This window comes from Fundulus heteroclitus, unplaced genomic scaffold, assembly GCF_011125445.2.
Source record: "Fundulus heteroclitus isolate FHET01 unplaced genomic scaffold, MU-UCD_Fhet_4.1 scaffold_94, whole genome shotgun sequence".
NCBI lineage: Eukaryota > Metazoa > Chordata > Actinopteri > Cyprinodontiformes > Fundulidae > Fundulus > Fundulus heteroclitus.
Genome location: NW_023397406.1, coordinates 353,569 through 367,186, shown reverse-complemented (window position 1 = coordinate 367,186; position 13,618 = coordinate 353,569). Strand labels below are relative to the sequence as shown.

Below are 13,618 nucleotides of genomic sequence, written 5' to 3'. Positions count from 1 at the left end.
AGCTCAAATTGCGCAAATAATACTTTTATTTTGAAAATCCAAACCACATATCCTGTACTATCTGTGAATGTAGCTTCATAGCCTCCTCCGTTTGTACTTTCCAGTTTTTGTGGCGCTTTCAGGGTTGCCGTCAAGGGCTTGTCCGTCCTGTTACTTTCATCGTTTTCTAGCAGGGGCCGCGGGTGGAGATGGCGGTCGTCTTGCTGCAGGCCTTAGAGCGGGCGGAGTTGAACAAACTCCCGAAAGGTGTCCAGAACAAGCTGGAGAAGTTCGTGACGGACCTGCAGAATGCTAACGAGGCGCTGAAGACGCAGCATGAGCGCTTCAAAGCAGACAGCGGTGGGTAACTTCAGCCTCTCCACTACCTCGTCTTCACTGTTATCGGTGTTAAATAAAATACACCGGGTACGGAAAAATCCTGAATGGGGAAATATACTTTTATTTGCGTTGTTTGGTTTACTTACTGAAGTCGTGTTTTATCTATTTATGGCTAAAACGACCCTGCTGCGTTAGCTACAGTGGCATGCTAAAGCTAGCTGCGGAGGAAGAAAGTGACGCCAGCAGGCTTTAAAGTAGACTTTCTAACAACACTGATGCTGAGAAATCCTCCGTTTGAATGGCGAAATAATGCTAATATTATTATTAATTTTTTATTTTTTTAATTGTTAATACTATAGCCAAAAATCTACCGTCAAGAGAGAAAACACGATACTCATTCAAAAGTGAAGTTTTGTGCATGGTGTTCATTACTAGTTCAATGTCTTCTCAGCATTTTCCGTAAGAACAAGAAATGATCCTGCTTGTGAAAAAAATCATAATATTGTAGGGACACAACTTAGGGCTTGAATCCACCGAGAGAGAGAGAGCATTCTTCTAATAACAAAATAATAATAATAATATCACCTGTTCACTATAGTCTCATGCGTTGTTCATTTCAAAATAAAGGCGTATTGTCAATTATAATATGGATCAATGTTTTAATTTTGTATGGACATAATTGAATCGCTAATCATTTATTCAATATAGTGATGTGCATATATGTACTGTTACATGCCTACTTCTTGTCTGTCGTACTTGTTTTAAACCACAGCTTTGACATATTTTACTCCAATAAAAGCGATTTATTTAACTATTTATTTTTTGCAGCAATTAACATTGGTGTTATGCATTGGTGTTACTGATTAAACATGGGCACCCGGCGTTGTATTCCTGTTTCCCAAAAAATAGACTGAGGGGAAAAAAGAGCAAATAGGGGACATGTCTAACTTCACATAGAGTGGATTGAACCTATAAAAAAAAAGAAGAAAAAAAAAGAGGTTTATCTGGTCAGATACTCCTGCTGCTGTAAGAAGAATCTAAAACCTTTACTTATCATCAACTGACTTTGTTATCCTGTAGTTTTAAAGTCATTTGTCAGTCATCATCTGTCACTAAAGTAGATGTTTAAGTTGTTAATTGTCTTGAAACTGGACTGCACACTAAAGAAAAACTACAGAACAACTGTCTGCTTTTCTTAAGTGTAAAAAATTTTGTGTCAACGTCATCAACTGTGACAAAAGTAGCCACATACGTTTTTTTTTTTTTACACAATACCTCGCAAATCTAGAGTGTTAATTTTATTTGGAGCACTTTACATCTGTTCAGACTCCCAAGAGCTAGACCTGATTATGAAACGTTTTTTTTTCCCCCAGACATATTTACTGTGATTTGTTCATTTTTGTATACCTGCTGAATTTTTGTCGCTACAGAGCAACAGTACTTTGACGTTGAGAAGAGACTGACGGAGAGCCAAGAACAGATCCTTTCTACCACAAAAGACCTGCAGGTCCTGAAAGAGGAGAATAAAAAACTAAGTGAGTTCTTGTGCATCTATAATACAACCAGGAAATCAGTAGTTTGGACTTTGATGTGCATTGTAAAACAAATTTATGCAAAATCTGGGGAATATTTTTTTCTCAGTTAACACACCTAATTTAAAATGATAATCGTATCAAAGTGTATTAAAATTTTTCTGACAAATCTGATTTTTTCTTTCTTTCTACTGGTACCGTTTCTGGACACTGGAAAACATTTAATCTGAATCTTTCTTTCTGCGCAGATGAAGAGCTGAGCTCTCTGAAGGGAATCGAGGATGAGTCCAATGAAGAAAAACAACCAAAACAGGTGAAGAGAAAGAGGCAAACACTGGTGTTAAACACATTTTTATAGATCAATAAAGGTCTCTTATAGTTGTAGCTTTAGTTGGTGACAGTAAATGAGATGTAATCTTTATTACTATTATTATTATATTATACTATTAGAGTACTTTATCTGTGTCTTTACAGCAAACCAAGGCAAAGTATGAAATTGAGGCGGAGAAGAGAGAATTGGCGAGACTGCTGGAGAAGAGAACGCAGGAGGTGGAGAACCTGACGGGTAACATTATCATTCAGTTCTCATTGAAATATTACATGCCTGCTATACTGAATACACAGTGTGTCGATAGTGTTAGTTTTCTGGTATGTTTTAAAGATGTTTTTTTTATCTCAGGCTTGTGGTTAGAGCTGCAAAAGACCAGCTTTATCTTTTTCTTTTCTGTGGCATTTGTGTTTCTATAGAGGACATGAAACGTTTGAACGAGAAGCTGGCAGAAACCAACAAAATAAAGATGGAGCTCCAGCTTAAGCTGGATGATATACAGTCATCGGCAACCTCTGTGCAGGTACTAGTCTGGTTGTATTCAAGTCCTCCAAACTCATTTGCCAAAGTGGTTACAGGTCTTGATGTTACAGCCATAAACTTCAATATGTTTGATCGTGATTTTATTTCACAGACCAACACAAAGACGTACATAAAGAATCTGGAACGTTTGGTACCTTTGTTGTGTTTTTATTCCTGTGTCACGACTATAAACTGTCTTGTTGTGGTCTATCACATAAAATCCACACAACCTACGTTTAAGATGGTGTAAGGCACTGTGTGAAGACAAAGAGGCTGTTTTTTTTTCCTAATAAATAATACATCAATACACCATGTAATTATAGCACCGAGAGAAACGAATGGAGCAGGAGAAAGAGCTACTGGAGAAGAAAATTGAGTGGTTAACTGCGGAGCTGTCGTCAAAAACCGAGGAGTTACTGAGCACCAATAGGGACAAGGGCAAAGAGATCCTGGAGCTGCAGGGCAGTCTGAAGAGCAGCAGCGAACAGGTGACTAAACCAAGCACAAACTCTTTGACCTGATGTCATATAGAGGTAAGATTTTATTCAGTCTACAGCCCTAATGTCTCCATATAATCTCTCTTCATTAGGTGAGCAGGCTTGAAAGTCAGCTCACCTCTCTGAAGGAACTCGGTGAAAGCCAGAGCAAAAGAGCCGAAGACCTCAATAACAAACTGAAACAGGTAATGTAACATATTTGTGATAGTTTTAAAGCAATTTCATAGATAAAAAGGCCTTGATTTACTAATGACACTTAATTTTAGTTTTAAAATATCTAACAAAACCTTTTTTTAATTTCCAAAAACGGCAACATTTACTTAATGGACACAGAACATGTCATCCATGTTGTTTAACGTGAAAATGTATCTGGAGAGGATAGATGCGTCACCACAAATAAAATGTTTACTTTCAGCTTTTTCACAAAAATGTCCATGTATTATTGTCTTATAAATATCAGATGTTTATTTGTTTTGTGTATCTGGAGTGTGTAACAAAAGTAATTTCCTTCTGGGATTATTAAAGTATGTCTGATTCTGATTGCCATCTGTTTCTCAAGGCAAAGGATGAACAGTTTGCTATGGAGGAGAAATACCGCGTCGAGCTCAACGCTCATGTCAAGTTGTCGTCTCTCTATAAGGTCAGAAACATGTAAACGTTTTTAAAGATTGTGGTTGTTGGGCACTAATTAATATAAATAACAATTTATTAAAAAAATATCTTCACATTTTTATGTCCTGATGTTGGGTGTAACACTCTTTCCATCCTGTAGGGGGCAGCGACTGAGATGGAGACAAAGAACCAGGAGCTTAACAGGGCAGTAGAGGAGCTCAGCAAGCTGGTTAAAGAGACAGGCGAAAGTAGGATGTTTTTTTTTTTTCTATAGATTTAAATTTGTCATAAGTCGCTGATGACTGACTGAGGCCATGACTTTTCAGCTAATAAGATTCTGGAGAAGAAAGTGTCGGATGCTGAAGAGCAGAAAATACGTCTGGAGGCGGAACTTAGTGAGAAGATAAAGAAAATGGAGAAGGAGCTGGAAAATGCAACAGTGAAGGCGGCAGGCAAACACTGCTGTATGAACATGCACACTCACACACTTCGTAGATGTCCTATAATTAATGCCTGCAATGTATCAAAGAGAGATTCTAACATTGTTAGTTTTGCTTCTTATGCTTTGTGTCTTCCCATGCAGGCGGGTCATCTTTGACAGAACAACAGCTGGACGCCATGTGTCCATCAGCAGCTGCCATCGCCGCAATTGTCAAGCCTGGCATGAAGTTTTTTGATGTAAGTAATGAATCCAATTAAACATAAATAGATTATAACACAGCGCCTTGCAGAAGTATTCAGACCCGCTTTTGAAATGCGAGGCTGATGTTAAAGGATGGGTGGTTTTCAAAATCCTTTAGAAATTAACATCTGAACAGTGCTGCATACTTGTAATACTGCCAGTCTCTGCAATTACAGTTGCAAGTCGTCTTAGGGATGTCTGCACCAAGTTTTTATACCAAGAGACTACAATTTCTGTCCACTTCTCTTTGCCAACTTAGCTTCGGTTCAGTCAGAGTAGATGGAGAGTGTCTTGAACGTTTTTAAACCTCCTGCCACAAATGATCAATTATATTTAGCTCTGGACTTTGACTGGGCCATTGTAATGTATGAATATGCTTTAAAGTTAGCCATTCTATTTCAACATTGGGTTGAACACTTCCTACATGGAACCAGATCAAATGAGACGCAGGGACACCCTAAATACTAATTTGTTTGCTCTGGATTTTATTTAGAGGGATCAGATTAAGAGGGCTGGTTACCGACACGCCATACTGAAGGTTTTTAATTGTATTAAGACTTAAACAGTTTTAGCCATTCACAGTAATGGCTTTTACTTAACAGTTATAGCCTACACTGTGTTGTTCTATTACATAAATCCAATTTAAAATACATTAACATTTTAGTTGTAATGTGATGAAGTGATAAAAGGGTACTGTATCTGCTTGTATATTGTTTTTGTCCACAATAACTCCATATTATTAATTTCCAAGCATCTGCAATACTTAAATTGAGAGCTGTTCATTTTTTTTATGCTGTGAGGCGTGATCAGTGGAGTGTGTGAGATGTTTATGTTCAGAAACCAGGCTCCTGAATCAGTGATTTGTCTGATTTTAGGTGATAATTTGCCCCTTGTATGTTTTTTTTTTTTTTCCTAGCTATATAACGCATACGCAGAGTGCCAGACCCAGCTGCAGCTCGAGAAGCAGGAGACGAGGCGCGTGAGCAAGGTCCTGGATGAGATAGTCCTGGAGGTGGAGTCCAAGGCGCCCGTGCTCAAGCGACAAAGAGAGGAGTACGAGAGCATGCAGAGGTCAATGGCTTCCCTGTGCAACAAACTGGAACAAGCTCGCGCTGTGCGTTAAGTGAAATTTGCATAAATCCATCCACTTCCTGTCTTTTGAGCGATGTCTCTCATAACTGGAACAACTTTTGATGCCATCAGGAGATCTACAGTCTGCAAAAAGAGAAGGATGAGGCCAAGCAGAGCTGTGATGCAATGGAGAGAGAGAAACTAAAGACTGAGAGACAGCTGGAGGATACGTCTGCACAGGTATAACGTTTCCTGTGAGTTGTTAGCGGTAATCCAGATCTAGCGTCTAATGCCTGAATCTGCCTGGTCCAGCTGTGCAATCTTCTGGTTGAGCTGGAGGAGGCACGGGGTAATCGAGTGTCCAAAGACGACGGCAGCTCCTCCGATATCTCCAGCACCTCCGAGGTGAACAGCTCGAGCTCGCTGTCGTTTCGCAGCGTGATCGAGCTCCAGAGACAGAACCAAAGCCTTATGGGAAGGCTGCGAGAGCTGGAGGAGGAGAAGGGCAGGGAGCAGGCCAGGGAAACAACAGCGCGGTAAGAAACCCTATCAGTGAGTTTCACTTTATTTAACTTTGGTGTGTCACACAAGTCACTGTTTTTATCCTTGGATGCAGCATAACCGAGCTGGAGTCTGTCGTGGATAAACTCCAGAAGGAGGTGGAGCAGCTGAGGGAGCAGAGGAACCAGCATAAGCAGCTTGCAGACTCCAGCGCCAGGCAGAGAGACATGTTCAAGGCGCTGCTGACTCAGAGCACGGGCTTCAGCTTGCCTCCTCAAGGTGACGCCTAATAGAAATAGAAATATCCTTTACTGTCCCTCAGTGGGGAAATTCAGGTGTGCCAGCAGCAAAGTGACAGAAAAATGGAAGCATGCAGATTTAGTCAAAGGTATAAATAGAAACCTTAAATAAGAATTGGTCTGTACATTATTAAGTTTACAATATAAGAAAATAATACTGCACATTTCTTAGGAATGGCATACTTCTATCTTGGGGTTTAATGAGCAGGATAAGTTCACCATTTCCTTTTTGTTTGCAGGTCCAGAGTCGTCTCCTCGTCCTTCTGCCCCCGCTACTCGCTCCACTCCTCAGAGAGTCGCTGCTGCAGAGTCGGCCCAGACTGCTCATACAAAAGCTGCTCTAAAACAGGCACGCAGATTCAAGGCGCTTGCTTTTTAGTGTTTAACGCCTGCAGAAATCTAGTTCCTGTTGCCGGGTCTGACTGTAAATCTGTTCACTTCCAGCTCAACGATGCTTTCATCCTGTATAAGAAGGAGAAGGCTGAGAACGACCGGATGCTGAATGAGACGAACGACCAGCTGCAGAGGCAGCTGACGGAGCTGCGCTCCAGCCGCGCCAAGCTCACCTCTCAGCTGGACTTCAGTAACAAGAGGTGTGATTGAAGGAAGGGCAAATGAAAACTAAGCAGCGTTTATTACTTGTCATGTTGGACATTCCTGCTTCGGTCCCCAGCTTTTAAAGTGTGTCTGTATTTATTCGTCAGGTATGAGATTCTTCAAGAAACCGTGTTGGCTTACCGCAGAGAGATCGCCGCTTTACAGACGAGCAACCAAAAAATGGCCGCCACCGCTCAACGACACGAGCACGTCATCCATACAATGGTCCAGGACCTGAGACAGGCCAATGAAAAATTGGCGCTGGAACAGGTGAGGGTGAAGATTATTGGGGACGGTTTTACGTTTAAACAGCGGTGAGCGCTGGACCTCTAACGTCTGGGAACAGAGGCTGTTTTCATGTGTTAAAAGTTAAAACATTGAAGCAGTTGAATAATAACCATTTACCTAAGAGTGATAGTTCATATTGACTCTTTGTCAACTCTTCTTGTCGTATATGATGGCTTATGAACGGGAACAGAAATTATCTGCTCATAACTACTACTTCCTGTCCTGAAGTGTTTCTGCATTTCTTTTTAATTTCTGGGTTGATGAATTGCTAACAAAGACTGTTGAATTCTCATCTTTCATCCTCATATCGTCCCACTACTCGTGCTCTAGGTGCGTGTGGAGAACCTGACGAAAGAGAGAGACATGCTGCGGCAGGCAGAGTGTCGCCTCAGTAAAGAGAAGGAGTCCGTTCTGACCGAGCAGCGCAACCAGAACCTGCTGCTGACCAACCTGAAGACCATACAGGTAGCAGACCTAAGGACGTCGTTTTTGGTTCCTCACTAATGGCTGCGGCTTGTTTAATAGCAGCTGCCTCTGGATGCTCTTGGAGGCTGTTTGAGAGGAATTAGCTAAGATAGATTTGCTGTTGACAAAATGCATTTTCTTTCGAACAAAATCTAAACTTCTGCTTTTTTGTTTTTGTTTTATTTCTCAAGTTGACTATGGAGCGTACCGAGACAGAGACTCGTCAGCGACTTAACAACAAAATAGAACAACTGGAGGCTGAACTGGCTTCAATGAAGACCAAGCTGGAGGAGGAAGTTGCACAGAGACATGCACTCGGACGCACTATGGATGTACGTAAAACGTCTCTCTCTCTCTGTTGACGTAATTGGGGAGCACGGTTAGATGATCCAAGCAGAATTTACCATCAATGTTCTTGTTCTGTTCCTTCCGGGTTTCAGGCGCAGTTATTAGAAGCGAAGAAGCAGCTGGAGGCACAGAACGTCTTACAGCAGAAGACCAGGGAGCTGCTGTGTGGCTCTGAGCAGCAGGTGAATACACTGAAAGCTCAGCTGGCTTCTGCATCTGCTTCGACCTCTGAAGCTGCTGCTACCTCCGGCAGCGCGGCCACCCCAGTCACCAGAGCTGCTGCCCTCCGGGCACCGCTGAGAGGTAGGAATCTTTTTGAGTGTCGGTGATGACAGTCCAGCAGTGATTTGGTCTTCGTGGTTTCTAATTGTTCCTCTGGTCTCCCACGCCACGCTCTCCAGTCCCAGCTGCCTCTCAGCAGCTCAGCCAATCAGAGCAGGAGCTCTCAGAACTGAAGGCTCAGCTACGAAGTGCCGAGGACCAAAACGCCGAGCTGGCAGAACAGCTAAAGAATGCTAACACTACGGTTGAACAGTACCGATCTGTAGTTCTAACTCTGGAGGACAGTCTAAAGAAAGAAAAGGAGGTAAATTACACACCGTTGTCCTTTTGGCCAATCGTGGGCATGCAGACACGACCGTACTTAAGGTTTCTCTGCTTCCTTTAGTCGCGCTCTCCCCTGGAGGTCCGGCTGAAGGCGTCAGAGGAGCTGCAGAGGCAGCTGGAGAAGAAGATTTTAGAGGTGGAGAAAGTGAAGCAGCAGGAGCTGGAGGAGCGAAGGAAGGCTGTGGATGCTGTGGAGAAAACAGTAAGGCAGTCACGGTAGTTACAGGAGGATCTGAGGTGCCGCCTCCTCCATTTGTAATTGTAGGCAGTAGCTGGTCAATAATCTGGCGATCTATTCTGCAGACTTTCTTAACCCAGGTACCAAAGAGCTTCTTAGATGAACACGGGTCCACATTTTAATGCTCTGCAGTGTAGCAGGGCACACTTGTCATGCTCATCGGCTATTTTTACATTTTGTTAAGGTTTATCATAAGTTCAATTGTAAAAGGCAATTAAAATTTCTATGCAGTATCTATGGATTTATTTTCTATGTTTGTCTATTGATATCTGGAGAATGGTCAAGCTCTTCACATGATAAAATACTGATTAAAAATACAAACCCTCACATTAATAAGAATAAGCTTAGTTGGGTATTTATTAATGAAAATGTATTGTGTGACATGTCAAATACCTGGTTATCACTGATGAGCCTAACAGCTGATATGTTTGTTGAGGTGTGCGAGCTGCAGCGCAGTCTGAAGGCCAGTCAAGCAGAACAACAAGAGGCCCTGGAGAGAGCTGCCGCTGCAGTCACACAGGAACAGAAAGCCACACAGGACAGTCTGTTACAGGTCCAGTATCAACAAACCCTGTTTAAAAAAGATAGACCCCACTTCTTTAGATCCGTCTAGCAATCAGGGTTACACATCACAGTTTAACTAAACCTCCGTTTGTCCCTTAGACCAAGCTAGCGGGAGAGGCGCAGGCTAAGTACGAGCGAGAGTTGATGCTTCATGCTGCTGATGTGGAGGCCCTGCAGCAGCTGAAGAAAACATCCCAGCAAGAATCGGCCCGCAGGCGGGAGTTGGAAGAGCAGCTGAAGAAAACTACTTCCCTGCTGCAAGAGAAAACGGCAACCTGGAGCGCAACAGAGAAACGATTAAAGGTGTGTCATCTTAAAGACGGTGTTTATCAGTCTCACCTCTGTCAGTCTGCCCCAGGGCAGCTGTAGCTACTAACAAAGCTCACCACCGTCAGGGTGTGAATGACTAAAACTGTAGTGTGAAGGTCGTCAAGACTAGTTAAAAGCACTATACAAGTACCAGCCATTTACCATTTAAAGGTCCTCAGTCTGTTATGCTGATAGATGTGGTAACATACTGATTGGTTGCCACTAATGTGACTCCATCTCTTTTTCAGGAGGAGCTGTCCAGTCTAAAGTCTCGTTTTGAGGAGCTGGGAAAGCAGAACGCTCTCCTGCACCAGCAGATGGATGAAATGGCCACCAGGAGTCGCCAGATGCAGCAGGAGCAGCAGCTGGACGTGTCACTTAGTGAGGATGGAAAGACCAATGAGCAGATACTGGAGATACTCAGGTAAGACCCCTACTATCACACTGTGTCTGCATTAGGGCTGTCACGATTCATCAAATGATTCGAAAGCCTTGATTCCTAAAATTCCTAAAATTAATCGAGTTTCTAGCTGCCGAAGATTAGCGCTTCTACTCGCTGCTCAGCCCCCAACTCACAACCATTTTGATTGGTCAATATGGCGGCCAAACGGCCAATCACGTGAGGGCGATACCATTATGCGAAAGCAGAGGGGCGCAGCTGTGAGTGGAGGGTGAATTTATTGGGTCGCCCTGTAAAATGAACTATGAGGGACAGGAGAAAACGGAGCGTCTGGCTGCAGATTAAAGAGGTTGGATAATAAAGCAGAGCTCCTAGCGGCCCATCAGGCTTATAATATGTTGGAGGAAAGCCAGCTTGTGTCTGGTAGGCGCATGCTCAAAGTTTAGCATGAGAGCCTTGTGAGGGAGAGCCAGAGAAACGCTAGTTTGAATAAAAAAAAAAATGGAAGTGGTGTCAAAGCCGAACACGACCGCTGCAGTGTGGGAGTTTTTTGGATTTAAGCCCAATGACAGCAGCCTCTTAATGTGAGCTGTTATGTCAAGAGGGTATACCGACATTATAATAACGTCATCATATTAGTTGAAAAGGGTCTTCAAAAGCCTATATTACGGTTTATCATGATCATTTTTAGAAAAACGTAACATCCAGCAAAGTTTGTTATGACAGGCCTCATGACAGCGCTGGTGTTTTAGTTGTGTTTGTCGATTCTGCTGCAGAGGTTTGTTGTTTTATAAGAAGACGCTCGCGCTAGGAGCTCTGTGGGTCCTGTCAATGTAAAAGTGTTGCTTTGATGAGTGTTTTACGTCGTGTGTTGACCCTCATGTGTTTGCGTATCGGTCAGGTTTGTGCGTCGGGAGAAGGAGATTGCTGTTGCTCGGTACGAGGCGTCTGAAGGAGAAGCTCTTCGTTACAAGCAGCGAGTCGAGCACCAGGACAGAGAACTGAAGGAGCTGCAGGAGGCTCTGAACGCTGAGAGGGAGAGGATGCAGGTATGAGTCGGCACCGCCGACAGTGGGCCCAACGATGAGATTCCTGTAGATTATATTTAGTTTAAGTGTCTGCTTCTCTTTCCTTTTCTCAGTTGATAAGCAAGACTCTGTGTGAGCAGCAGGAACAGCTGAAGAAGATGGAGAGCATCAGCGCTCTCCAAGAAAACAACAGGATGCTGAAAGCGGACCGAGATAAGCTGGAACAGGAACTTCAGCAGGCTCAGGCTAAAGTGAGAACTAAGAAGTCTTTCATAATGTTTCTCGCTGTTTGGATCCATAAAATTTGTAATACAGTGATGAGAGAAATGTAATAATTCAGTTATATGTTTCTTTGGTAAGAGCATGAGGCAAATATTATACACATGTATATTTTAGGATGAGTTGTAATTAAGAATCGCGCACATTTGCAGTATAGTTCATATATTATGACTAGATTTATTATATAAAAGTGAAATACGCAACCAAAACTATTCTCTTCATTTTATGTGTATTTGTGTATGTATAACATTTGTGTATACATCAAACAATTGTTTTAATATTTATAAAATGAATATATAAAGATATTAATCAAGTGCTTATCACATAAATCTTTTGCTAAAAAGACAAACGAGAAGACGAGGAGGCAGTTCAAGCTACGGACACAAAACAGTCCTTGACAGGACTAATGTGGCTTATTGACATATGACCTTAAAAATTCTCTTTCATACTTGGATTTTCACACCAATAGCTTTGCTTTAAATAAGCGTTAGGGGTAGCGACACCCAAGTCTAGATGTCGATTATCACTTTAATTGTAGACGTATATAAGAATGCCTTGTCATGTGTGAAGTGCCCCAGTGATCACACAAAGGCCGCCTTTCTCTGTTCCTGCCAGGTAACAAAGCTACAGTCAGACATCGCCCCCCTGCACAACTCTCTGTCTATACTGTCGGAGAAAAATGGCTCGCTGCAGGCGGATAAGAGGCTGCTGGAGGACGATCTCAAACGCTGGAAGGCTAAAGTTCAAGTAAGGAGATGTTTGTCCTTTGGCGTTTCATCAGCAGTGGTCCAGTTTTCAGTTTGACTTTAGGTTTTGTCTGATGTTGGAGCGTATTTTGGACAAAAATGGGTTTGCCTGTTTCAGGGTGACCTGAAGTGGAAAGTGTTGGTTTTATGATTCAAAGTATAGAAACACTTATTAGGACCAAAGCAACTGGGACAGTTTTTCAAAACGTTTGCCAAGATTTATTCAAAAGGTTAATTTAATTAGTAGGAGCTTCCCTGGAAAATGACCTCCTTGATGGGAGATAATCTGCAGTGGTTGAATCAGTCTACAAATGGCAAACCAGAGGCCTGACATTTACACTAATGATCAATGGTTTAGGATATAAATACATACAAATATAAATACATTGCTGCATTATCCATTGATTATTTTTTTTGCTTTCCCTCTTATCTATCCATCAATAAATCCTTCCTGCTGTAAATTCGACTAGACTTTTTTTTATTTATGCTTTAAAATTGGCTAAGAAAACGCAAGAAAAAAAACAGGAAATGTTAGTGTGGAAAAGTAAAACAAATATCGGGTGAAAATGTTACCTTTTATTCACAGTTTATTGCTGCTGTAAAGAACTTAACGAGTTGTAATTTATAAATGTATTTCTTAACTGTATCTCTGTGATGTTTTGCACCACAGCACCTGGTTAGCCAACAGAAAGAAGGGGACGCTGAGGAAAAACAGAAAGCGGCAGCTGAAAAAGAGACCCAGCAAAAACGCATTGCACAGCTAGTGGAAGAGACGGCCAAGCTGAAGACTGAACTGGCCAGGTACCACACGGTTTACAAGCAAGCTTTGTGGAGTTTCACTCAGACTGCAGAGAGAAGACACGGTGACCAATGATTTTCTGTTTGCCGCTCTGATTCTGTTGTGTGACTTAGATCCAACGCCAGCAGCAGCTCATCTCTGTCCCAGATTCAAGGTCTCAAAGATTCTGTGGCTCGCCTGACTTCAGAAAAAGACGGTCTTAGGAAAGAGCTAGAAACCAAAAACAATGACATTCTGGAGAAGAACAAGACCATCAATCAGGTGAAGAAGATCGGCCGCCGCTATAAGACGCAGTACGAAGAGCTCAAAGCCCAGCATGACAAGGTATGCCTGAGATCCTGGAAGCAGTTTGGTCTAATAAAGAGGGAAAGTCTGATGTAAATACGCAAATGTTACATGTATTTAAATGCTTACTGCCAGTAATGGTTATGCTGTCGAACAGTTGTTGTTTAAGCGACTGATGTTTTGTGTTGCAGATTGAAGAAATAAGATGCTTTTTTTATGATATATATATATATATATATATATATATATATATATATATATATATATATATATATATATATATATATATATATATATATATATA

General features: G+C 42.0%; 1 protein-coding gene across 1 annotated transcript in view; it reads left to right on the top strand.

Moving 5' to 3' along the window:
- The first annotated feature begins 78 nt into the window (after positions 1-78).
- Positions 79-13,618, top strand: part of tpra (translocated promoter region a, nuclear basket protein) — a 28,865-nt gene continuing 15,325 nt past the window's right edge. The window contains exons 1-31 of the mRNA XM_012882800.3: positions 79-339; positions 1,749-1,853; positions 2,099-2,163; positions 2,325-2,415; positions 2,598-2,701; positions 3,024-3,188; positions 3,290-3,382; positions 3,757-3,837; positions 3,970-4,057; positions 4,136-4,273; positions 4,393-4,487; positions 5,408-5,605; positions 5,695-5,802; positions 5,875-6,098; positions 6,179-6,342; positions 6,602-6,711; positions 6,807-6,955; positions 7,067-7,229; positions 7,578-7,712; positions 7,904-8,044; positions 8,153-8,363; positions 8,462-8,646; positions 8,728-8,868; positions 9,341-9,457; positions 9,568-9,771; positions 10,026-10,201; positions 11,079-11,226; positions 11,319-11,456; positions 12,100-12,231; positions 12,901-13,031; positions 13,143-13,353. Coding sequence (XP_012738254.2) covers positions 189-339; positions 1,749-1,853; positions 2,099-2,163; positions 2,325-2,415; positions 2,598-2,701; positions 3,024-3,188; positions 3,290-3,382; positions 3,757-3,837; positions 3,970-4,057; positions 4,136-4,273; positions 4,393-4,487; positions 5,408-5,605; positions 5,695-5,802; positions 5,875-6,098; positions 6,179-6,342; positions 6,602-6,711; positions 6,807-6,955; positions 7,067-7,229; positions 7,578-7,712; positions 7,904-8,044; positions 8,153-8,363; positions 8,462-8,646; positions 8,728-8,868; positions 9,341-9,457; positions 9,568-9,771; positions 10,026-10,201; positions 11,079-11,226; positions 11,319-11,456; positions 12,100-12,231; positions 12,901-13,031; positions 13,143-13,353 — 4,362 coding nt within the window. The 5' untranslated portion in view covers positions 79-188. The remainder of the gene's footprint in view (positions 340-1,748; positions 1,854-2,098; positions 2,164-2,324; positions 2,416-2,597; positions 2,702-3,023; positions 3,189-3,289; positions 3,383-3,756; positions 3,838-3,969; positions 4,058-4,135; positions 4,274-4,392; positions 4,488-5,407; positions 5,606-5,694; positions 5,803-5,874; positions 6,099-6,178; positions 6,343-6,601; positions 6,712-6,806; positions 6,956-7,066; positions 7,230-7,577; positions 7,713-7,903; positions 8,045-8,152; positions 8,364-8,461; positions 8,647-8,727; positions 8,869-9,340; positions 9,458-9,567; positions 9,772-10,025; positions 10,202-11,078; positions 11,227-11,318; positions 11,457-12,099; positions 12,232-12,900; positions 13,032-13,142; positions 13,354-13,618) is intronic.